This window comes from Euprymna scolopes, chromosome 38, assembly GCF_053919585.1.
Source record: "Euprymna scolopes isolate OS-2025 chromosome 38, ASM5391958v1, whole genome shotgun sequence".
NCBI lineage: Eukaryota > Metazoa > Mollusca > Cephalopoda > Sepiida > Sepiolidae > Euprymna > Euprymna scolopes.
This window is the reverse complement of record NC_136519.1, coordinates 28,934,844-28,962,169: the sequence shown is the minus strand read 5'-3', so window position 1 is coordinate 28,962,169 and position 27,326 is coordinate 28,934,844. Positions and strand designations below refer to the sequence as shown.

Genomic DNA, 27,326 nt, shown 5'->3' with positions numbered 1-27,326 from the left:
ATGGCCTCATAGATCCGCAACTTTGTGGAACATCTATCTCCTGGTGAGACCAGTCGTTTTTGAAGACAGACAAAGGCTGCTCTAGCCAGGTTGATACTGTGATGATTTCGTCTTTCGCTTGAATTGGCACCAAGGTATTTGAAGTTTTTGACCTCTTCCACAGCTTGACCATCGAAGGTTATAGCCATTCAGTTAGGTAGGGGGAAGTTACCAGAGAGAATTTTTGTCTAAGAAGCATTCTCATTCCAACCATTTTCGCCATGTGACTAACCTCATCAAGCACATGCTGGAACTCCGTGTACGACTCACCAAGGATCGCAACATTGTCAGCATAATCAAGAATGGTAATGGAACAGTCATCGTTTACTCTGACACCAGCGAAGCCAGCCAAACTCTTTTCTAGGATCCAGTCAATGATGTAGTTGAACAGGATTGAGGAGCGCACACATCCTCGGCGGATGCTTGTTTAGATGATAAAGGAATTGATTCTCCCCTGTAGCACCTCATTCCAGTTCGAGTGTGCGCATAGTACGTCTTGATGGGGCTGAGAAGCTTGGCCGGGAAGACATCGTGGCACATTATGTCCCAGAGGTTTCTGCGATCCACAGAGTCGAAGGCTGTGGTGAAATCAATGAAACAGATGATGGTAGATTGTTGATAGGCCCACTGCTATTCTAAAATTCACCTGTGGGAGAAAATTTGATCTATACATACTTTGCCTCTACAAAATCCTACTTGATTCGATAGAGTTTGGCAACTAATGGCTCTATAATTGTGGCAAACACGACAGTCGCCTTTTATTGTAGAAGGGGAAGAGTATTGCATCGCTGCAGTCCTGAAGTAGTTGTTTAGAGTGCCACACAGCGTTCAGAATTGGATGTAGGTAACTGGCCATAAGGTTGAGACAACTCTTATAGAGTTCTGCCGGAAGTGCCTCTTCTCCTGCAACTTTGTTATTTTTTTTATTTATTTTTTTTTTTTTTATGTTTTGTATTTCTTCCTCCACTGCTCCCCGAGTATGATGCCAACTGCAGTTGGCATCATACTCGGGAAGCTTTGTTAGAGAGAAAGGGGAGACATTGAGCCTTCCCATTCTGTGAAGATCGATCTCAATACCTACTGGCAAAATGTTGGAGAGATAGAGCAAGCTGCCTCAGCAGGAGATTCACAAAAACTTTACCAAATAAATGCAGACCAAACGAAACAACAGTTTAAGCGAAATGTTGCTGGATAGGAATGGAACCCTTATTTCCCCGAATGGCAGACAGCACAATACGTTGGAAACAACACTGAAACCTTACTGAACTACGACGATCCTCCTTCTCAATAGGCAGAACAAGAGAGAAAGTGGAGTGGGATAGGTGGGACAGGAGAGAAGGGAGGGTAGGCAGGAAAGGAGACGGGGGTAGGCAGGCAAAGAGAGGGAGAGAGGGGGCAGGCAAAGAGAGGGGGTAGGCAGGCAAAGAGAGAGAGGGAATAGGCAGGCAAAAACAGAGTGAGGGGGAATAGGCAGACTGAGAGAAGAGGGGAATAGGCAGACTGAGAGAAGAGGGGAATAGGAAGACAATTAGAGCAGAGGTGATTTATTAGGAAGGCCAAGAGAGAAGCAGAGTGAGAGGAAGATGACAAAAAGAGAGAGGGTAAGTAGGGGGGAAAGTGGCAGGAACAGCTCAAAGGAAAGACAGCTACAAAGAGGAGGGGTTGGAAAGAGAAACAGTGGAGGAAACGAGTCACCCTTAAAAACAAAGAGATAGAGAATTAATGAGAAAGAAGAGAAAATAGAAATCAAAGTAAAAGGCTGCATTATTTTGCTAGCACTCTCAGCTGACTGTTTTAGAGAATGCAGAACATAATAAAAAAGCGAGTTAATAGGGCACACTTGATAGTAACCATGCAGTCAAACATGCTCAAACAAAAGAGAATAACAGATGAAAGATGCTGCACACATGGTCAAGAGCAAGTAATACTCTTTCGCTTCTTGAAAATAAAGAACAGATCTATTCTCAAAAGGTTTCCATTCAAGGAGCCATGAAAACACTATCTTTAACTTAAATGTCAAGACTAAATTGTATTGCTTAAATAATTGGAAATATAAAACCTAAAAAACAAAAAAAAAAAAAAAACCTGACAAGTGTTAGAAGTCTCATTAAATCTGTGCCTCCCAACCCACTTATCCAAGATCATTTAATCCTTGTAAAAAGAAAAAAGGAAAAAAGAAAAAGAAAGAAAGCGACTTAGGCGTTAATTTGTTTTTAATCACAAAAAATCAGAATTTATTCATTTTTAATGACATTTTCAGCACCAATTTTATATGGAGCACAAGTTTTCAGCATTAAAAAGTGGAAGTTTGAGAAAATTTAAGTTTGAAATAGATTAATACACATGCAAAACAATCTCTTATCCTCCAGTGATCTTTGGCCTTGATAAGTAGTGATTTATTAGTAAAAAATATACAAATAAAATATTGTTAAACGAAACTGCACGATTCTTTAACAACAAAACTCCAGGGTGATGCTAACACTTCCGCTGTAATATTGGCCTTGATTGCATACACTAATGATTATTTTTTTTCTCTTTTCTTTATAAAACAGTATTAATACTTTTGTACTATTAAAAAAATAAATAAATAAAATTCTCAGGAAACGAGTTGTTCAAAGTTTCTGGTACTCCAGTTTAGCAGAGTTAAAATAATGCTGAACCCGTGGAATGACTTATCAAAGACCCCCCCCTCATCCTCCAAAATTCTCATCCTTTTTTTATCTTGTTGTTGGTATTTGTCTGCCTCAAAAGACAATGAAAAGAGAAAAAAAAAACGTCATTGCCAAATCGTGTCTACAACAACTGTGCAGGTCAATCCTGTGTCGCCAGGTTCTGTTGCAGTTGCCACAGATGTGGATGGCATCTAGTTCTGAGGGCCCTGCTACAGCCCTTTGCTGTCTGTGCTCTGCCCTTTCCTTACCCCTTTTAGAGCGTGCCTCCACAACACATCTCCAATAGTTGCAGTTTTCAGCCACAGACTCCCTGCAAAGTCGATGCAACCTGACCTCATGTCTCACTTGTTGACATCCTTGTACTATGGGACAGGTTTCCTTGCAGGTCTGAAATCTGTGGCAAACTCACCAAATAAAATGTCCTTTGGAACCCTACCATGGCCAACCCATCGGAGACTAATTCAGACAAACAGTATTAGCATGCTTGGGATATCTGCATGATGACCAAGGCTACAATTGTTTGAAATGTGGTTCTAACAGGTGATAACCAGGTATTCACCTTTTTGGAAGAATATTATACTAACGAAAAGCCACACATTTTTTACTTTCACTTAATAAGCCTGCTCCCACATTTATCTGATTGTTTTCGGTCTCTTAGCTAGAAAATCATGAGTATCCCGCCACCACCACTATTTATATGTACCCGCTGCCTGCTTTGAGAATTTATTACCTAAATCACTGCCAATGAAAATCTCTATATTAATAAAAATTGTATTTCTTATCTCTAAAATATTGACACTTTTTTTTTTTAAATTTACAATTAATCAGTTATGAAAATCAAAAATACATAAACTACGAAAAATAACTTCCAAAATCCCATTTACAAAACTAATTACAAAATCAAATGCATCAACAGTTGTGAGATTAACATAAAAGAGTACAGCTGGTTGTAAATAAACTATCAAACATTAAAGGTAGACATTAAATAAGGTAGCCCATACAATGAATGTGGTATTTTGGCGACTACAAGTATGAATGTGATAATTAAACATGCTGAATGGTATTATCAGTATACATGGGTCAATGAATGCATCTAATTGAAAATAAAGATAGTGAAAGGCCAACAGACCCCCTCCCCAATTCCATGGCGTTGTGCCTAATTGTATGCATTTGTAATAAGATCACAAAATTCTTGGTAATCTTTGCAAACATTTCAAAAGAATATCAAAAGATGCAACAAAGAAACCTCATCTATATAACCATGAAAAATATTCCGAGAAATCAAAAATACAAATTCAAAATGTATTTTCTTCATACACACGTTTAACAAGTCAATGACATTTGTAAAAGTATTTTTTTCTGATGAGAAACGTTATCAAGCAAAAGAGGATTAAAAGAAAGTTTGTTTATATATACCTTGATTTCCCATCTGCGACTGGGCCATTTGTCCATCTAACTGACTAGATGGAGGACGCGGTGGCATGGGACTACTGGAACGATTGCCTAGTAAAATAAATAAAAAAAAAATTGCTTATAGAATGTTGTGAATGAAATTTTAATATAATTGATGGCTTGCATACTAATTATAAACACGTGGAAAGTCTGTTTTTATTTTTAAAAGAGAATCAGAATTCAAATTTCTTCCCAGAAGATTGACTTTTTTTTTTTTTTTTAAATCCGACCCTAATCCATCATCTGTGAAGCTGGGAAAGTTTTCAGGAAATTTTGCCCAAGTTTGGCTTAACAAACATTCAAAGTCAGAAATCTGATTCACTCCTTTTTTAGCCAACTCCGCACTGATATTATATAGATAGACATATATCACCATTCTGCTGTACTACTGTGAAACCGGGTCGATGAGAGCAAGCGACCTAGGAAAGTTTAAAGTGTTTGATTTCAAATGCTGCTGTTAATTCTGGTTGCAACATATCCTCTCCTCACAAGCTTCACAATGTCTTTGTTGGTTCACTAATGCTCTTAGTTGTCATTTAGAGGATTTCATCCACAAAACCATCGAAAACATAGATCAGGACAATGAAACAGAATGCAGAGCTGATTAGGAGTTCTTGCCTTTATGGAGTTTGCCAGTGGAACCGAGATTGGCTAACACTTGTTTTTGTTTCTGCAGTGGACTGTCACGCATGGTCAGCGTTCATTTGGGATGCAGTAAATTCTCTGGATAGAGATTGTGCTACCACTCCCAGATGAATGCCGAAACAAGGACAAGTACCCCACTTATGATTATAAATGGAAACCAAAATCATCTTAAGTACCAAAAATACTACAAAAAAAAAAAAAAAAAAAAAAAAAAAATGGATTTTAAATTAAGCCAATTACATAAAGCTTTAACATATATTAAACTTTAATTTTGCAACTTGAAGATGAAATGGATTATATAAAAATTACTATGGAATGTTTTGATTTTTTTTTTTTTTTTTTTTTTTTTTTTTAATATCTTTATAATTCTAGTGAATTTCTAATGTTCCAATCTATGAAGCAGGTTTAATAAAATCCTAACACGAAAAGAAATATAAGCAAAAACATAAGTCAATCGTGAAACTGCATCCATTCATCTGACAAAATATGGATGGGTCCAAATCGTATCTATGCTTTATTTCTCCATATTATATGAAATATTCCCCCCCCCCCCAAAAAAAAACTAAACGATAAGATCCATACATCAACTTTGGGAAAAAATCAAAAGTTTAAATTCCGTCAAAATTTCAACATTGGAGCTTTCATAATAATATAAAAAAGGAGGCACTTCGTTGGCTACAAAACAGTCCTAGTAACAAGTCTCTATAATGAACAGAAGTTATTGCCAAAAGTGTGACTTTCACTTTTTCTGGGAATTATATATTCCAAAATTAAATCAGTTCCAAGTTAGACCGTGACAAATATTTGGATTAGATTTGGTGATGATTGGTCAAGTGATGTGGATTCTAAGTTCTTCACAAACAAACATAGTGACAACAAACTCAACTGATAACATAACCTTCTTGGTGAAGGTTGAAGGTAAAAAGAAAATTTAAAAAATTTTTTTTTAAGTAAACCTAATGGTAAATAAAAGTGAATACCTTAATGGCAACAACATGCACACCTCCCATTCTGAATATGGTGATTTAAATCTACAACTCCTAAATCGGTGACTAATGGCCTCATTATCATATGCAAGCGTTTGGTTCTTTCGATTTATATTAAATATGATGCCGGTTCCAATAAAAGCTCAGCAATAAATCTTTAATCAAAACTACTAAATATTATAATTTAGTAGTGTGTGGTATTTGTGTTCCCTATAGAAAGAATGGTTAAAGAATATAAGATAAAAGTGTAGTCTTATGTAAAATTTATTGAGCAAGAAAAGTGTTATCGAGTCTCTAAGGGAAGCCCTATTTCAAATATATCTTCATTTTTTATTACATTTAAATTCTATATATAACGAGGAAGACAATAGAACTCTCAATTATATTTTGAATGTTGCTCGCACTGAGGATTGAACTTTCTATCTACATACTACAACTGAATTTTACCAAATTTTTTATCCAATATGCCACGCGTTCAAATATTGGTATTTAAAAACATTATTTATTATTTACGGACTCAATTCAATTGTTTGTCGTTTGAAAGCATTTTAAGAAATTTAACTTAAAGTAATAAAAATGTATAACCAATATCTATGCCAACTAAGCTAAATTTTGGAACGCATCTAAACATAAAAATCATAATGCTGGCTATATTTGGTTTTATGCAATGCCGATAAAAAGAATGTACAAGTCCTTTGTGAAAATTCAAATGCCTTTCATTTTTTGGAAAAGATCTTAACTGATAAATAGTTTTTTTTTTTTTTGTTTTTTTGTTTTTTTTTTTTTTAAATTTTTGGTATATTTTCAAGTGTTTTTAGGGAGTATAACATGCACATGATGACCTTCCATTTGAAAATTCAAGATATTTCAGATTTGCATTGAATTTGATCTATAGTTATCAGGCACCAATTAAGATTCTTTGAATCTCAATTTCTTAAGATGCTTTAAGCATAAGCCATAATTTTTTAAGCATTTTCTGAAATCAAAATCAGGTCATGGATTTTGATCAAAATTAGAATAAGGATTGTAGACATAAGGTTTAGTATCATATCTTTATTTTAATCTATCTTAAGGGGGGCATAAAAGTGGTGCAAGACTATCCTCTTCTGAGAATTAGTTTAACCTGTCTCGGAAAGAGTATATTTTTTAGCAGGTAGATAAAATGAAAATATCAACTGTGATCCCCCCCACTCTCCATCCTTCTCCTTTGCTAGTTATCATTCTGAAATAACAAGTGCAACATCAATTACAACTTCATTTAAAGAAAATGAAATTGATTAAATGACTTTTTAGCCAGAAGAGTGATCCACCCATGAGCAAAAGGAGAGTTACTTTCATTTTCCTTATTAGTTATCCATTACTGCTGATGAGTCAAGATTGTTTTCATATCTTTGAAAGGGGAGGGGCGGCAGGTACGGATAAGAGTACATACTTATCTGGGCGAGTTATAATTAGAAACCATAACCTCCTCTTCTTGAAAACTAGGTTAGGAAACCACCGACTTTGTTGACACTTTAGATGCTCTGTAGCAAGACAATATTACATAAAACACTACACATGGAATGGGAGACACAGGTTAAAGTCGGCCTGTATTGATATTACAGTGAATTAAGAATATATACTCGCAGTTCAGCCCAGCTTTGCTCAGGACCAATGTATTGTTGATAACTATGTTGTTTTTTTTTTTTTTTTGTTTTTTTTTTTACAAGGTGGTCACCACTTATCAAGGCCCAGAAGCCACTCAGGGATAAGGGTTATTGCAAGTACAGTACGTTAGTGTGGAGATTTGATGAAGTAAGGGGGCAGTTCATTAGGAATTTGTTTACGTTGGACTTGAAGACATCCAAGTTGTAGTCAGGTGGGAAGCAGGCAGACGGAACAGAGTTCCACAGGCATGCAGTTCTAAGAAAGAAGCTTTGTTCATGGAATCCACGTTTTGATTTAGGCACAGATAAAAAGTGGGGGAAATTTTTCACAGTGGATTCAGCTAAACGGGTGTTTTTCGTGAAAGATTGGTGAGGGGGGGGGATTGGAGTTCAGACGAGCCCCTGCCATGGAAATAACGATAAAACTATGTGCATATATATATATATATATATATATATATATATATATATATATATATATATATATATATGTTTGATTCATGTCCAGGTAACCTACATCTAAAATTTCAAGTGTTTAGAACCAAAATTGACGGAGGAGTTTGGTAGAGTTTGCAAAGGTCAACTCTTTCAATCATGACCTCTTGGCAGCCCAATTTTCGTCCAAAAATGGATTAAAAAGCTTGCTGCATGTCTGAATACCCTTTATGTAAAATTTCAAATGTTTTGACCCAAAATTGGTTGAATAGTTTGCTAGAGACCACAAAGATCGAATCTTTTGAATTTTGATCCCTTGGCAGACAAATTTTCGGCCAAAAACCGATTAAAAAGCTTGCTCTATGTCTGAATAAACTTTATGTAAAATTTCAAATGTTTAGACCAAAAATTGGCTGAGTAATTTGGTAGAGACCGCAGAGGTCAATTTTTTTTTTTTTAACTTTGACCCCAATTTTGATCCCGTAATATTTTTTTTGGCTCAAATCAAATTTAAAAGTTTGATCCACAGAAATCACTATTTCGATTGCTTCCAATGTAATAGATGTACCAAGACTAAAGCCGCTTTCCAAAGTAGCTAAGCAGCGGCTTAGTTCCCACCAATTTTGGCAAATAACAAACAGGGTCCTGAATAGAAGCGTGTGTGCTCTATCCCAACCATCATCAATGGACCTAAAATAATCTCATCAGCATCGGACAAAGCCAAACTCTTTGTAGCTAATTCTACTCTACGTGATCAGGGCCGCCAATCCTCCGTATTTCCTCCTGTGTCTGAAAACATGCTATGCGACATACAAATATCTGTGCATGATGTTGCCAAGCTATCAAAAACCTTGATTCCAGTAAAGCAACTGGCCCTGACGGCATTCCTATTATAGCGCTGAAAAAATTTCAACCAGAACTAGCTCTCATACTTACAAAGCTATTTAAGTGTTATCTTAAGGAGAATTGTTTCCCAACAACCTGGAAAACCTCATCAGTATGCCCCGTATTTAAAATTTCAGGTGATTGCTCATCTCCCTCTCAATACAGACCAATCAGTCTCCTGTACGTCATGAGTAAGTTGCCAGAATCTGTGTTAAATAGAGAAGTAGTTAACCACCTCAGCAAAAAATAAGCTCTTCAGTGACATGCAATATGGTTTCTGTTCTGCTAGATTGACAGTTGATGTGTTAAGAGATATATCCCATAGGATTAGCGAATCTCTCAATGGAGGCTTCTTTTTTAAGGCAATTGCCTTTGGAACAAAGGTCTACGCCATAAAATCTCCAGCTACGGTATAGCTGGAAACGTCTAAATCATTTCGCTCTCATAGGGTCAGAAGAGTAGTGGTTGATGGGCAAAAATCTGAAGCTCACAATATTAATGCTGGAGTCCCTCAGGGATCCATCCTAGGCCTAAATCTCTTTCTGATCTATATCAATGATCTCCCAAATCACATTCTAAGAACATTTGTAGACATTTATGCTGACGACACTACCATCTATGGCAACACCTCAAAGGCCGTAAATGACCAAGTTTTCTCTGATTCTCACTCCTCTGATTTTGAGCATGTGGTGCAATGGAGAAAGAGGTGGTTGGTTAATTTTGATGCATCTAAGACAAAACTTCTATCTTTACATCATCAACGCTCTGATCCCTGTTTGGCATTAATTGAAATGAATGGCTCTCATCTTGAGGAGACTCCATGTTTTGACAAACTTCTGAGCTTGACATTTACTCTTGATCTGAGATGGAACACATACATCAAATCCGTTGCCAGAGCTGCTGGGAAAATGGTGGGATTGTTCTATTCCAGTAGATATGTCACTGTTGATGCAATTCTCTACATTTATAAGGATGGAGTACTGTTGACACATTTAGGCAGAATAAGCCGATTCTATCAGCTTATCCTGCCTTGACAGAGTTCAAAATAGACTTTGTAGCCTAGTGGGGGGATGCCCTTTTCTCTTCCCTGGAACTTCTTTCTCACAGAAATGTTGCGAGCATGTCTCTGCTTTATTATTTTCATGGCAGGTGCTTGCCTGAGCTCCAATCTATGCCCCCCCCCCGGCTTAACTTTCACGAAAAACATCTGTCTAGCTGAAACCACTATCAATAATTTCCCCCACTCTTTATCTGTGCCTAAACCTAAATGTATATTCCATGAACAAAGGTTCATCTTAGAACTGAACACCTGTGGAACTGTTCAGTTTTCCTTCTTTCCAACTGACTACAATATGGTCGTCTTCAAGTCCAATGTGAACAAATTCTTGATAAGGCATCCCCTTAAGTAATCCAATTTACCAAATTTCGACCACTAACGATTACGTGTTCCCCCTGACCACTGTACACTCATTAACCCTTATCCTTGAGTGGCTTCCAGGCCTTGATAAGTGGTGACTCCTTTGTAAAAAAAAAAAATAAATAAATAAGTAATTAGGTTAAATAGTATTACAGACTGTAGTTATATTTTCTTATTTATAATGGAATCCATTTTTTTCTTTCATTTCTTTAATATCTTTGCTTGTTGAAAGAAGAAGAAATCACAGATAAGAATGGAATTTAAACATAATGAAATAAAATTCAAAGAAATTAAGAAATGGGTCACACCAATCATTTGAAAATGGCAATTAAAACAATTAAAATACAAGTTTTACAAACCCAATCCCAAAAATGACATATATTTTGTATGATTAAAAAAACATACAAAAGCTTTAGAGAAACAAACGTTAATTAACTTACCTTTAGTATAATTATAGATACATAAAACATTTCTATTATCATAACAGAGATGCTAATCATAATAATAAAAAAGAAAAGAAATCGATGCATAAAAATCTTAAAACAACTTCATTCTTACATCCCAATGCATACATTTTTTTAAAAAAAACTGGATCACACTACACAGCAAATCTGTTAACTTTTTTTTTTATAGGAAATTTCCATTAGTGAATTTACCCTAACCCATTACAAGTTAACTGTAAAGACAGTCAAAGTGATCAATCCATCATTTTCCTTGTAACGGAGCAATTTAAGAGTTTTTTTTCCTTTCGGGGGGGGGGGGGGGGGGGGGGGGTAAAATCAAATTCATGGATCCAGTAAATTAAAAAGTAATCCGCACCACTTTATGGCAATTGAGCTTAAAATTTTTTTTTTTAACTAGTCCTTACAAGGATGAAACGTGGAAAATTCTCTATCTTCACAGATTGTAACCTCATCACATTTCGCCATTCATCACTTCTGTATCTGACCTTTTTTTGTTTGCTGCAAAACAGAATTGTGACTGCGTATTCCCAGCAGATTATATCTGTACACTTCACAATCCTTCATGGCTATATGGACTTATATTTGGGTGACATGCGACATTGTAGAGTCATCTGTACAATGTTGGATCATAATGATGAGCACTCGTCCAACACGAGTACCACTCTTTGAGCTTCCATAATTATAGCCTAGTGACATTTCAAGGCAAGATGACAATAATCACTATGGAGACAACTTTACTCAAGTTTCCTTCTCTTAGAGGAGTTACCATAAATCTGGTTGAGGAGTCATATCTACCGTGGAGACACACACACACACGGTAGCTTCCTTCAGTCTTGACAGACTATGAATACTCACTATACAGGTGCAAGCACGTGGAATTTTTATGGCAAGAATTGCGCAATCTCCAATGACATATCTCCCTAGTTGGCGTTGTTAAATACCAGTGGCAAGTGAAGGTTCAAAACGACTGGAAACAATGCTGAAATACGCGGAAAGCACATACCGCACCTGAAATTTCTAAACGGTCACCCATTTGGTACTAACTATGCTCAACTTCGGTGATCTGACGAGAACCAGAGTGTCAACGTGATTATGCTCTGTGTATGTGTGTGTGTGTGTATGTATACACACGTACACACACACACACACCTCAGTTATAGATTTGCAGCAAAGCAATTATAACCATTAAAAGTAGGCCAAGCCATTCATTTATGCACCTCCCCCCACTTCCATTCCTACACATTAACATTTATTGGGGTGATAGTCAATGACTTATAATACCAGTCATTGATTTAACTTTCCTGTCACATATGTAGAATATAAAATCGCCTCCAGGTGTTGGCGGGAAATTTTGATAATCATTATTTCTTTTTTTTTGCCAAGAATGGAACATCCTAGTGGGTATCAGATAATTTACCTGCAATTTCAGAGACTCCAAGATATCTTTTTTATGATTTTATTTATTTATTTATTTAATTTGTTTAACGGCATATCAACCCTTTGTGGGTTATTTAATGCCGAATCCAGTTATTTTCAATATTGTATCCAGTTATTTTATGAGATTTTTATTCTTCAAGCTCCTTGTATTTTCAATGGTTAGTTCGTAGCATTTGATTTGGTTGTTTTATAGTGGATTTTGTCATTTCTGTTATCTGCTTTGCAGAATATGATTGCATTTTGCAATGGTTACAGTATTATTAAGTCCTGTATTATGAATATAGTTATATTATTGATAGTGTTTTATATTCAAATTGTCCTCATTCTTAAGGAAGGTTTCTTGGAGATAAATAACCAAAGGATTAAATTTGGTTTGCAACAATAAAATTTCATTGTAATTTGCCTTCAATCCATAGCAATTCCATTGGATTTTCTTGTAATTCATGAGGATTTTTTTGGGGTTTGAGGAGTAACTTCAGTTTCCATGTCTTCTAATTCTATGAATCTATTTGTAGTAGTAGTAGTAGTAGTGGCTTCTGTTTGTGGTAATTTCTTTATATTATTTTGTTTTTTGGTAGATATATTTTTTGTTTGTTTTTCAAGTGTTTTTTTTTCACCATAGGGAAGACGTCTTGGTGACCTGTGTGGTCTTTCTTTTAACTGATTTTGTTTTTCCTTAGTTTCGTCTTTTTCAGCATCTGCACGACGTACTGGTGATGTTTGTGGTCTTTCTTTTGATCGACTTTGTTTTCTTGGATGTTCTGATTTTGGTTGAGAATTTGTTTTATTGGTAACATTAATTGATGATTTAATGGGACGATTAATTTTTGATGATATGTTTGGTTTGATTTCATTTATAAATTTGGGCCAGTTGTTTGGTCCCAATTGTAACAATTTGTTTATTAGTATTTTGTATTTGTAATCTTGGTTAGTAATGTTGGATGATAGGTGACTTGAGAGTATGTCTTTTCCTTCATGTTTCCATCTACTATTTTCCTGGCTTCGAGGAAGGAGATGTTTTTGTTATGTTTTATTGACACTACTTCCTTTTCTTTCTTCCAGATTCTGCATGCTCTAGCATAAGCAGGATGGTTTTCTCCACAATTTGCACATTTGCACTCTTGATTACAGTCATTGACAGTGTGGTTTGGATCTCTCTGGCCAGATATGCCGCACACTGCTCGTCCCCTACATGCATCCTCATGGTGCCCAAACTTCTGGCATTTAAAGCACCAAAGTGGGTTTGGTATAAAGGGTTTAACTTTTTCAATGTTGAACCCAATTTTGATTTCTTTTAGGATAGTGGGTTTATCAAACTGCATAATGTAAGTGTTCGTATGTATAGTCTGATTCTCTTTTTTTATTGTAATTCTTTTAACGTTTATTACTCTTTGGTTTTTAAGTTCTTTTGCTATCTCTTCAGTAGTGCACATTGATAGGTCTTTTGATTTTAGTACATCTTTGGATGTATTCAGATTCTTGTGTGGATAAGTTTTGATATTTATGTTGTGGAAAGTTTTCATTCCTAGGGGAAAAGTGGCATGTTTTTCTCTTTCCACTTCCACCAGTAGGGTTTTATTTTTTAAAGTTTTTACATTGTTTGGGGTAATATATGCTGATATAATTTTATGTATAATATACGGTAATAAGTCAGTTATTTTGGTTTCTTCGGCGGATTCCAATACAATAAATTTTGAGGATGTTTGATGTAGTTCATTATCTGAACTATCCGAGTCGACGTGTTGGCGCTTGGAGTTTTTATACTTGGCCATATATATATATATATTTTAATTCATTGTTTATGCTTCCCACCCACCTCGGAGTCCAATATTAGGGCATGTTAAGTGGGAAACCCATTCACATTGTCATGCCAGGGCTACATAAACAGTATACATGTTCCAAATGGGAGCCATGAGCACCCATAATCCTTTAGTTACACAATCCAAGTCATTTGTGGTAACTTCCGGCACTATACAGCCATGTCATGACTTTAATCATTTGGCACATTTGACCCTAGCCTCCGCTTTCTAACACATGGAAAAGAGGGGAAAATATGTATATAGTTTATAGTAGTACAGGGTAGAACTGTATTTGTTACGGTTTAGAGAAAATTGATAGAAAAGTAGAAGTGTTAGGGCTTGACGTAACTAGCTGATTGATCGGATCGGGCCCCTCCAACGGCCTGTTTAGCCTTGTACGAGGCCAAAGTGGAGTATTGCAACTGATATCTTTAATTTCCCTTGATATCAGTTGCTCAGCCACCAGGATCCTTTTCCGAGTCATTACAGGTCGCCACCCACGGCCAACAGGTGGCCCCTTTGAGAGGCTTTTACTCTCTCCAGGGGGTTGAGAAGTAGGGAGAAAAAAAAAGGGGGAGGGGAAGGGGCTATTGTTTTTGTAGTACATAAGTTTTACAAAAGAGAATAGAAAACAAAAGCAAAAGTTTAATGTAGGTGCATTTCGTCTCAGGAAGCCACTAGACAGCCTGATCTGGTAGCACCAGTTTCATTTCATGATTTTAAATATAATTGCTTGGATCTTTTTTGCACTCAGTTCACCTGTTATATTCACCTCAAATAGTTTTTAAGTTCTTTTTCATGTTTTTTGGGTTTTTTTTCTACAACTTTGCTCTCAGAAATTAAGAGGGTCCCTTCCTGAATTTATGATTCTTTTCATCATTTTAGTAAAACAGTGAATAATTGATACTTGTGCCTTTTAGTTTGAGGACAATTTTTCATCTTTGAAAACTTCCACTTGGAAGAGGGGAAGATAATTCCAGAAGTCAGTTTTTTTTTTTTAAATATTTTGCATAATTATTTTATAAAAGCAAAACAAATACACTAAATTAACACAAAAAATATTATCTAAATATTTATTGAAATTTTAGAAATAAATTACAGGTATTTTTTAAAAGTTTTTTTTTTATTAAATGAAAATAATCATTATCTGACAATGCATGATTCAAAAAAGCTATTTATAAAATTAAACTTTCGTAATATAAATAATCATTAAAATTTATAATTTTGAACAGTCATTTATCTCCTGTTCCAAGTGGAAGTTTTCAAAAACTAAAATGCCCAAAGACTGAATAATTTTCTTCTGCCCCAATGGACCACTTAGCTATGTTATATAATATTTTTCTTATGGTCTTTGCTTGGTCTTGCCAGATTCCAGAACTAGAATTCATCTAATGTTACACAACTATAGCAACCCAAGAAGGTGCACCATTTATAATATAAATCTCATCTGTCTTTTTAAATGTATATGTGTATGTCGACAGAGGCAACAGATTTTCACGAGATCAGTATGGTTTTCAAGCTCAACCCTTCGAACAACAAATATCGAAAAATTGGCCAAAAACATGAATTCTTTCATCCTCAACTGGCCACTTTTCTACAGGGAGGGGTAACTTTTTTCGCCGATATTTTCGAAAGTCATCGCCTCTTTTCGATTGATTAGCCTTAACTTAAACCTATGTCACTTCCGGTTTGGCGATGGGCGCAACAGTAAAGATGTCATGTTTTTTGTTTTTATGTTCACGGTTTTTTTCCTCCTTCGCGGTATGAGTTTGAGCCTGATCACTACCACTTTTTTTTTTTTGCCCAACACACCTCCAAACACTCGGGCAACGCCGGGTACCCAGGCTAGTTCGTCGTCATATAAGTCAGTATAACCATTCCAATGGGGTCTTATTTAGACTTCAAATAACATTATCTTGAAAATTTGGTCAGGACAAAGCATTCTTATGCCAGATGGTCCTGATAAACTCGGGTACAGAGAAACCAAAAGACAATCAAATCAAAGATAGTGTCAAGTTGGCATACAAACGCTTTCTTTTTGTTCTTACTAGGGATAGTGCATCCTACTAAATGCCAAATAGTCACCCGTTTTTTTCATGAACTACAACTAAGAGATCATTTTAGGATTCTAACCAATCCTTTAAGTAAACAGAGTATATTTGCTAGGTAGTGTTCCAAGTCTTTTTTAATGAGCTTTATGGATCCTATGATTGCTTGAGTGATGGAAATCTTAGTATGATTTTGTTTCTTTTCATGTCGTACATAAGAACTTGGCACTTAATTCTCTTCTGCCCATTGGCTTTGTTTAGACCAGCAACATTGGGGACACCAACTTTAATTAGGCTTGCTACTCTCTCCATCCTATATCACTGTCAGGTTTACAAACTTCATTTTCTAAAGAGGTTAGGGTTAGGGATTGCATAATCAATAGTGGATCGTGTATGACTTATTTCATACACTTTTGATATATGCTTCCAGAATTTGCAGTTAGATTGGACATTAAACTTTTTTGTAGATGGTCCAGTGGAAATATTTACACACTTTAATGGAGATATCTAGTCCCCCACCCCTCTCAGCAAAATTCTTTCATATGATTTGTCAGGCACAATCTGGACTTGCTCACCCTAATACCATTTAGTCATTTAAAGTGAGCCATTAAGAAATAGTCTCAAACTACAAACCACTGTTGTTGGACGTGTAGCTTGACTCACCACAGACAGCCATATATGATTGCATTGACCAGTCATGCTGGTATCTCAGCTGTTCAGCGTTCCGTTGAAACCATTTGCTTCAATACCGCATACATTTGGGATTTTCAAGGACAATATTGCCCTTTGATGGATGAGTATCTTAACCCTTTCAGGTTATGGTGATGCTGCATTATTTCATGCACCTATCTATCTCCAGAACACATGTAGCACCTGGTATTACTAAATGGTCACCCATTTTAGTAATGACCAGACTCAATGTTGCTTCACTTTCATGATCTAACAAGAACGAGCATGTCAAGTGATTATGTTGTATGTCTTTTTATAATGATTCTTGAATGCAATCTTCGTAACAAAGTTGTGTTGTGATTTTCTTCCCATTTCTCATCTGTTTTGGAATTCTATACGGAGTGAATTACTCTTTGGAGGAGACAACAGAATCAGGAGTATTACACACATCTGTTTGATTTAAAGTACAAAACATAGGCAGTGTTGATGAAAGTATTCCTATACCTTGAGATGCTTGTAATAGACTAACATAAATATAGCAAAGATGACATGCAGATATTTTCTATTTTAATTTTTCTTTTAATTCTTTCATAATGCTCTAACTCAAACATGGTTCTTGAATGCATCAAAGGCTTTCTTAATTTGTAATCCTATCTCATCGGGGGAACAAAGCTGATTGATGGTGATAGCATAGTATACAAAGTTGACTACCATCAACGAAAAATCAATGTACACGCTGTTTTCGTGTCAAGTTTATAATTCACGGTTTTGTCCAGGTTTACTTATGAATAATGATACATGAATTTTTGTACATTTTAAATTGTATGTGCAAATAGGTCACGGAAAGTCTGCAGAAAGAATTGGAAACCACCATGACTTGGGTACTCTTGTTAACAATGCTTAATAGAACCCAGGCTAGAATTTTAGTTGCCGATGAAAGGAGCAATCTTTCTATAATTACCACATTGTAAAAAGCTGTGCAAGTCTATTAAATATAAATCTTTAGTAAAGGTATAGAGAGGCATAGCAATAGGTGCCTACGATTGCCATGTGCTTGCTGTAGAGAAGCATCAATGTGTGAACTTGGAACCCTTCTGATACAAATATAATACAAATATGCAAATTTGGACGCTGTTGATAGTCAGAGGTGACAAAGATGGATTTTTTTTTTTTTTTTGACAGGAGTCTTTCACTTTTGGGCACTGCTTCGGACACTGCCACATTTGGTGTTGGTTAGCGAGATAAAAAGAAGGAAAAGACTGCTGCTGCTCAGGTGTAAAAGCGAACGTTTTGTCATGGGAGAAAGAAAGAACACAAAATAATTTAAGTTGTGTGTGTTGTTCTCAACTCTAAAGAATATCTTTACAGAAACACTAGTAACTTCAGAAGTCTTGTACATGTTGAGTCGTTTCATGATACACACACACACAAAATAAAATATATACACAAGGTGTCTCAAAGATGTATTCACAGAGAAGCTCCTTCTTGTCAGTGAATTTATTGTGTCCATTTTATTTTGTTTGCTTATTTGTTTTAGAGAGATGGACAAAAAGGTGAGAATTACATAAGTTTATATATACATATACATATATAGCGAACTTTAGCTTAAAGTTAAAATCTGCAATATCTGGAGACAAACGGTAACCAAAGGCTTAACTACTAGTGAAAGAGCCATTGCAGAATGGGCAGAAACCAAGACTATTCAGAAAGGACAGTCAACAAAATTTAACGGACTACTAATATGATGCAGTGACCTACACCTGTGATGTCTGCAATCAACAATGTAAATCAAAGATAGGTGTATTCAGCCACAGACGACAGTGTTCAATCACCTTTACAGGCACAACCCCATAGTCTGACGGATATTTAACAAATATATATTTTTTATCAATAATTGTTTTATTTTTTACATACACACTTAAACACATACAATTTTACACATTTTTAAAACAAGAGTAAAGTTAAAAAAAAAAAAAAATATTTCTTTTATTTTTCTACCGCTGTCCCCATTTCTGTGGTCAATACCTGACGGAAACCGGAAAAAAGGGTTGGGGGAGGGGATTAATGTTATTATTTTTCAATTGTTGCACACATTCAGATGTGTGGAATACTCCAGATTCTTTAATCATTAAAAGATGAAAAAATTGCTTATTTGAAAAAGTAACAATTTCACACAAACTGGAAACGTTATAGGTATCAGGGGTACAACATGTGTATCTGTGTACATTAATAAAACAATTACCTGTAATAGATGCAGGCGTATTTGATCGAGAACCAGTTGAACCAGCAGGTGATGGAGTAACTCGAAGGTTGGATACACCAGGATGAAGGCCTCCTGATGGTGTTGGAGTTCCTTGGGATCCCCGTGTGTTTTCTGAATTCATTTCATCAAATGTACTGTTTTGATCCTAAAAAAGAAAAAAACAAAATTACAATTTAACCAAAACGTCAGAAATACAAAATATGTGCTGATAAATTTGTTCAGTTAGACAGCAAAACCTGTTTAGAACCTATCAAACCAGATAAATATTTTGATTTAATATTTACTATAAAAAAAAAAAAATAATAATAATAATTGGAGAATAATTCATTTTGTACTACAAAAACCTACTATAAATAAGTAGTTCTACTGTTTATAAACACAGTAAAAAATTTCTGGGATTCTATGGATTTATAAAACTATTTTTAAAGTAAACTTTTCAGCTCTTTTCTTTAAAAACGGGTAAAAGTATTCTCAAACTTATGCTATGAATAACTCAAAAACTATCTAATCAAGTATACAGCATAATCACATTTGATACACCGGTCCTATCAAATCACTGAAGTTAAGTAGCGATGAGCCTGGCCAGTACCAGATGAGTGACCATTTGCGACTTCCAGGTGCTGTATGTAGTCTGTTTATCTCAGCATTGTTTTCAGTCGTCCTGGACTTCTCCTTGCCACTGGAGTCAAGCAGTGTCAATTCAGAAGTATGGTTGGAGATTGCACAACCCTTGCTACACAATTAAATGTGCCGCTGCCTCTACAGCAGGTATCCTTTGTCGTTCTAGACTCAACAGAGGTATTGATCTAATCAAGTTGAAATTTTATGTGGTGGTTACTGTTATTAAAAGCATCAGTTCCATACATCAAATTTAAAAAATCCAAAGTTGAAATTACATCAGAATTTTGACAAGTTTTGCAAGGTTCAATGTTCTAACATGCAGTTATTTATTGGCAAGCAGAACTGAAGTTATTGCCAAATGTGACCTTCACCTTTATATTACCATGACCTTTTAACTAGATATCCAAAAATTAAATCAATTCTAAGTTAAATTGTGAGAAATATATTTATCAAGCTTGGTGACAATTGGTCAAGTGATGTGGATGTTAAGCCACAAACTGGATCGAAAATAATTTCCTTAGCAGCAGTAAAAACTAGCAAGACCTGTGGAAATTCCACAGCAAACTCTTTCATATGTAATATATTGAAGTTGGCATTCTGTGGATGTTCAGCGTAAATGGAGACACTGATATTATTGTAGCTCTTTTGTTAAAACTGCAAAAGTATTTATCTAAGCTAGCAGGAACACCCGGCATAGTCCGGTCCGAAAATACGCTTAAGTATGATATTTTAATTCATGCAGATTTTGTATATATAGAGTCAATTTCTATTGATTCGTATAGTATGAAGTTGTCATGTCAAAAATAAGCTTAAACCGAAACTTATGAAGAAATAGGTAGGGGGGGGGCATATATAACTTGAGAAATGGAAGGTTGTCACTCGGAAGAAAAAAAGATGTAAGACACACAAGCTATCATATTAATATATAAATAATTTCTAAATTCCTTATAAAAACTCATACAACTTTAATTTTATAACTTTAAGAATTATTTCATAACTATTGTTCAGATTATAAATCAATCCAAATGACTAAAAATATGGACATAAAACTAACGAGTCAGCACAAATCAGTCTCCGCTTAAAAAGATTAAAATGCTTTTTCTGAATTCAAACAAGGGGGTTTTACATGCATATTAAAACTTTAATAATGGAAGGTATCTAAATTTTCCCAAATAGCTTCTACTTCTTTGCATAAAACTAAATTTAACTAAATATAACCCGCCCTCTTACACCTAGCAACTGCATTAAAAAATTTATAATGATCAGTTAATCAGTTTAGGAGTGAATCTTAATGAAAATATTACACTGACCTTCAAAAGAGGAAGTAATAAATAACAGAATAACAAGCATATACTATACACCCGCCCAAGGAGGAAGTAATGTTTGGTAGAAATGTACCATGACAAATGAAAATATACTGCACAATTGAAGTGGTAATGCATGGGATGACATTATGGCATCAGAAAATATACTGAACTACACTGCCTCCTACTTAAAGTTTCATGACAATAGAACAAATACTACATTATCACCTCTCTTCCAAAAGAGAATGTAATACCTCACCTCCTTAAAAAAAGGTGAAGCTATATTATATTACCCATCCCATTAAAAGATAACAGAATAGATTAAATCAGCCCCCCCCATTCATTTAAAAATGCCTAGCCATTTTACCATTCAATATAAGTTGTTTTGTTTTTTAAACTATAGTATCTGTCTTCAGCATCTTAGCGACAGATGGTTTACTATTGACAAAGATATTGCATGCACGCACAACTATTATTACAAATATCCACATAAAATTTTGTAAGATATTTTATGTATCGGTTTTCAGTATTTACTAACAGTGCTCAATACTTGAGTAGAGCTAGATAGTAAGTTATGAAAATAACTACCAATTAAGCTACACAGAATTTTCCGCATTTGCCGAGGAGTCCTTACAAAGATTCTGACGCTAAATTGCTATATATATATATATATATACACATACATACACAGAGAGAAGAAAATATGACAAGGCATAATGCAAGTTTATGGATTGTTGTAAATTACTATATGCAGCGTTAAATAGATTTTGATGTTAATAAAATTAGGATAGAAGATAATGATTTCATTCAAATAAATTTTTTTTTTTTCCACTGAATGGGCCCGAAAGATCTCGTTCAATCCTCAGACGAGTCATAAAAAAAGATTTGAAAAATGATATTTGACATCTTGTTAAACCATGCATTTTAAGGTGATTAATTTAAAATGAAAAACATTTCATTCATGACTTTGTTGCACACACGAAACAAAATGTTTTTTTTTATTATTTCTTTACAGATAAATATTAACTTTAATGCAAATTTATCTTTCTACATGTGGTTGGGGGGGGGGGGAATAAAATTTGGTCTTCCACTTCAAGTTTAGAAAGACTACAACTTGTTGAAATTCAAATCAGTCCCTCTCAAGAATGGGACACTAAATATTTGTCTATATTAAAATCCAAACAATCATTCAATTAAAAAAACAATTATTAAAATGTATTTTTTACAAAACCAATAAGAAAATTAATCTTACAACTGATATCAAAAAAGGTGCATCTCTTGTATCAAATTGAATTAATTTTAAATAGGTCATTTTGACCTGACCATTGAGTGCAAGAAGTGGCTCAACTTTTGCATATTTATTCCATGTGTTATGAATACGTTTATGTTTACCAATGTAGACTAAAGTGCATATGCCACTAGAAAGGTATCAAACCATGTCTCAACCCCCTCCATTGAGACTGCAGACTAAACGGCATGTTATGGCTTTGGTAATCTCGGAGACAAATTCCAAAATAACACTGATGACCAATTAGGTTCATTACATAAAAGCACAATGTACAGGAATCATTTACCTGGAGAATGAGAGAGTGGGTCTTGTTCTTAATGTATAATTATTCTCTATGAGCAAATTCATAGGTGGAGGTGGTCTGTAATCTGATGTGTTAGATGAAAAAGTGAACATAGATGCATTATAAACACATCTTGCTAAATTTTTAAATAACATTTAAACTAGCATATCAAACTTTGATTCTGACTAGCCAATTTTAGATTCTTGTATCACGTTATTTGATTGGCATATATATATATATATATATATATATATATATATATATATATATAGTAATTTATAAAATATATATGCCGATTAAGCTACACTGAATATTCGGCGTTTCATCCACTCTAGGATTCCTCAGGCTTATGCGTGAATTCTGTGGTTGTTTATCGTTTTTATATGGTCCTCTTCTATTGAGGATTTAGTTCACCAATCAGCTTTCTAGTATCCACCGCGCCCCTTCCTATCAGCTCTACCTACATATTGAGCACTTTTGAAGTAAATACTTAAAGTTTGCGCATAAATCTATACCTTCGTATATTAATCTTATGTGAGTAAATGAAGTATATATATATATATATATATATATATATATATATATATATATATATATACACACACACACACATACACACAATTTATTTTTACAATTATATACTTCTGCCCTGACAACTGCTAATATGGAAACATTTTTTTTTTTAATCGTGTCTGTGGGAGGGAGGGGTAGAGAATGTATAACTTTATCTAAGAATATAGAGTTATCTCCCTTATAGAAAAAAAATTCTTTTTCTGTATAATAAAAAAAAATATGTACAACGGCTAAAAATTAAAAGCTAAAATGATTTTATTTCATTGCATCCTCAATTCTTGATAAGAACAACTAGTATGTATAAATATAACAGACACATGTATGTATGTATGTATGTATGTATGTATGTATGTAGACAAGAGATTTTATGACAATGGGCACCGTCGAGGAAAACAAAAAGCTCAAAGCATTGAATAAATAACTGAAAAAGATTCAATCTAATGAGGAGCCCTGGGAATTAAAGTCTAGTTAGCTGCACTGAACAGTTCAAGTGCTCACAGTAAAACTGGTTCCACAGGTTGATATTTGCTCGACAAAGGTTTGTTACTAATCAAAATGAAAATGTAGAGAAAGAGAAAATCTAGGTTATTTTAATTGCTTGAAGATCAAAAAAAAAAAAAAAAAGAAAAAGAAAAAAAGAAATAATCAAGATAAAAATCTCACAAAAATAAAATTAAATACTAATGCCAAGTGAAAGTTTTATTGGAACATAATTTATGAATAAAAAGGACAATCAAGAATAAAAATTACAGTATAACTAAATACTTATAAAAATGAAATACATGAATAAATAATATACAGACTATTCACCTTGCAGTCATAGGGAATTTTTTTTTTTTTAAAGATGATCTTTAATATAAATCTCAGCTGTCTGTTTAAATGTATGTATGTATGTTTGCATGTCTGCCTAAAACTTGACAGAGGTGATGGATTTTACAAAGATCAGTATTGTTTTGAAGTTTGACCTTTCAGACGACAAATATCGAAAAATTGGATAAAAACACCTTCACCTTCAATTGGGCACTTTTCTACAGGGGGAAGGGGTCCTTTTTCCACCAATATTTTTGAAAGTCATCCTCTCCTTTTGATTGTCTCGCCTTAATTTAAACACAAGTCACTTCCGGTTTAGCGGTGGTCGTAACAGAAAAAAACGCCCCCCCCCCCGGTTCTTTTCCTCCTTCGCGGTACGGGTTCGAGCCTGCCTTCCTATTATCACCTTTTTTTTCTCAACCGACACATCCAAACACCCGGCCTACGCTAGGCTGAAATGCTAGTCTATAATATAAATCTCGTCTGTCTGTTTAAAATGTATGTATGTTTGCCTAAAACTTTCAACAGGTGACGGATTTTCACAAGATTGGTATCATTTTGAAGCGCAACATTTCTGACAACAAATATCGAAAAATTGGTCAAAAACAATTTCTTCACCCTTAACTAGGAATTTTTCTACAAGAAGGGGCCGATTTTTTGTAGGCCATTTTTGCAAATGATTGTATCGGTTGGATCGACCTTTTCCTAACTTTAACGTTCCAAACTTCCGTCGCGTCATGGAGTAGCGGTAAGACGGCAGATTTTCTTTCACTTTTTTCCCCCGCCTTTGTATCACTGGTTCGAGCCTGTCTGCTTGCCTACTAACACTTTTTTTTTTTTTTTTGCTCAACACACGCCTCCAAACACCCGGGCAACGCTGGGCACCCAGGCTCGTTATTTATGAGAAATAAGTGCCCTTGTTTTAGAAAGCAATGCCATGAGAAAATATATTTTTGAAAATTAGTGCATTGTGTGACAGTCTAACCGACTATTTTAATTATTCAAGTAATTCATATTGACCCCTCCCCCTCTTTAAACAAAAAAAAGTACAAAGAGAAGGAGCATATGAATATACCCTGGTATATAGAACAAAATTTTAAAGTTAGGTAAAATAATAAAAAACAAAAGTGCTTATTTAGAATTACACTTAAAAAAAAAAAAAAAAAAAAAAAAAATACAGCAAAATATGAACAGTAGGGAGGTACCTAATCTTGGCTGTCGTAAAATACGCTTAAATATATTTTAATTCATGCAGATTTTGTATTTATTATTACAGAGCCAATTCTTTATTTTATGTGCGTGTATATATATAAAAATTCAAAGAGGGTATAACTAAAAAATAATTGTAACTTCTCTTCCAATTTTCAGGTTTTGTTATGACTATATTCCTTTATTTTCTTTTAAAGTTGATGAGTTTTTATTCTTCTGATGAGTTATAGGCAGAATAAATTAAAAAATTGACATAATTACATGAATGATTCTGTGCTACGAAAGAGGTGCTGTCAAGAATTGAACATTTAACATGCTTAAAGAAATAAACGGTAAGATGGTCAACATCTTGAAACTTGGAATATAGACTTTTGTCATTTATTTGTATATGCTCTGTAGTTTCATCGAGCTTCATAAATGTAATGATTGATATAAATAAAAGGCGAAATATAATTGAACACATATATTTTCCCCCCACACACACACATATTAGTACCGATTTCAAAAGTAAAAAAAAAAAGACTTGGATGCCATCAACTAAAACTGCAACCAAAACATTTAACGGTCCAGTCGCATTCTTTACCATTTGAGATAAACCAAGAGATAAGAAAAATTTTAAATTAAACCAATTCTAGCTATGACTGAATTTGGGCATGTGCAAAAGTAACAGAAATATTTTGGCAAGCTGAAATGAACATTTTGCACTTACAGAAATATGTTGACTAGTTAAAACTAGCCAACATATTTCTGTACACGTTATTTATCCATCCAAACAAAGATTTCACACGCTATAGACCATTCTAGGTGTAGAATTACTATTTCCTGTTAATTTTAGTGTTATGTGACCAGTAGTTTAAGAGTTTATCGGTGAAACATACACATCTGTTTTATTTACATAGATGTAAGGCTGATTGGGATGCCATTAGAGATCACATCAGAGACGCCCCATGGGGAAATATCTTCTCTCTTCCAGCAGAACAGTGCGCAAACGAGACTACTGAATGGTTCAAAGCAGCAATTGAAGCACATGTTCCTACACGGAAGTTCTATAGCAAACCCAACTCTCCCCAATGGTTTACTTCTACATGTGCAGCTGCCATTGCTCAGAGGCAACATGCATACTACAGATTTATCCGGCATAAGTCCTGTACAAACAGACAAAAGTATATAGAACCTAGAAATACTTGCAAGAAGTAGCAACAGCTAAGAGTAATTATATTGAAACCACCAGGAAGCGCATTGAAACAAAGAAATTAGGAACTTGTGATTTCTGGAAAATCTACAATAGTGTAGTAAATAATGGGCAATCAACAATACCCCCACTATCCAACAATCATGATACACAGCAACTGAGAAAGCTAATATGCTTGTCCGTCAGTTTGCCTTAAACTCTACCTTGGACCCAGCGAGCCATTCCCTCCCTGATTTTCCTCTACAAACAAAGCTGTTTATAAAGCTAACACTAGTCAATTCAAAATGTAATTACTATTTTCTAACAAATATTCAAATTATACAAACATATATGTACTCAGAAATTTATTGGTTCACAAAAACATTTCTAAATGTATATAAATAAACATATTTGCATATCAACTATAGAGTTGAAATCGTTACAAGAAGATGCAAATTGACAAGATGCACGAAATGATGCAGATGTCAGCAGTGATCAATTTGAAGTCCAAGGTAAACATGGCATGAACTGTACACAGTTTTATCCAAATTAGGATGATCAGCTCCAGAGAATTCAAACTCCATACAACAAACTGTTTAGTGTTTATAATTTTGACTTTTTCATTTTTCATTGTTGATTTAATATATTCCCTGTTGTGTTGCAGTGACATTAAAATGTGTGAACTGAGTAATGTCAGGTACCTCAGTTAGTATAATAATCAATCTCTCAGGTCATCGGTAACAAGATCTGCAAACTATAACAGTATCACTTTTGAGCCTTATTGTGTTAAAAAAAAAACAACAACAACAAAAAACGCTAACTTATGGAGCCCTTTTTTCTTAAAACTAACTTAATAGGCTGTCTAGTCGATAAGAAAAATGGAAATCAGTCCATGAGAAAGAAAAAAAAAATACAACTAAGCTGACATTCAGCCTATGCTCTCTTTTTGACCCATCCAACCGCTTTACCCCTTCACACACACACACACACACACACACACACACACACACACACACACACACACCTTTATTCATTCAAATGATGCTAACTGATTCATCCTTTACATCTGCCACCTTTACAGGGGGGGGGGGCAAAGCAAATAGGAACGTTAATACTATTCTTTTTGTAATGAGATTTGAATGCCTTTATAAATCTAATGGACATATTTGCAATTCTACTTTGATTTGAACTTGGTATTCTTTTTTGTAAC

At 34.7% G+C, this 27,326-nt stretch overlaps 1 protein-coding gene across 10 annotated transcripts in view; it reads right to left on the bottom strand.

Annotated features, from left to right (window-relative positions):
• The window catches only part of LOC145263108 (AT-rich interactive domain-containing protein 1B-like), a 161,563-nt gene that overhangs the window by 70,040 nt on the left and 64,197 nt on the right, over positions 1-27,326 (bottom strand). For all 10 annotated transcript variants that reach the window (XM_080120038.1, XM_080120040.1, XM_080120042.1 and 7 more), the window contains exons 5-6: positions 18,837-19,002; positions 4,128-4,214 (exon numbers count right to left, since the gene is read on the bottom strand). In XM_080120038.1, the coding sequence (XP_079976164.1) occupies positions 4,128-4,214; positions 18,837-19,002 (253 nt within the window). The remainder of the gene's footprint in view (positions 1-4,127; positions 4,215-18,836; positions 19,003-27,326) is intronic.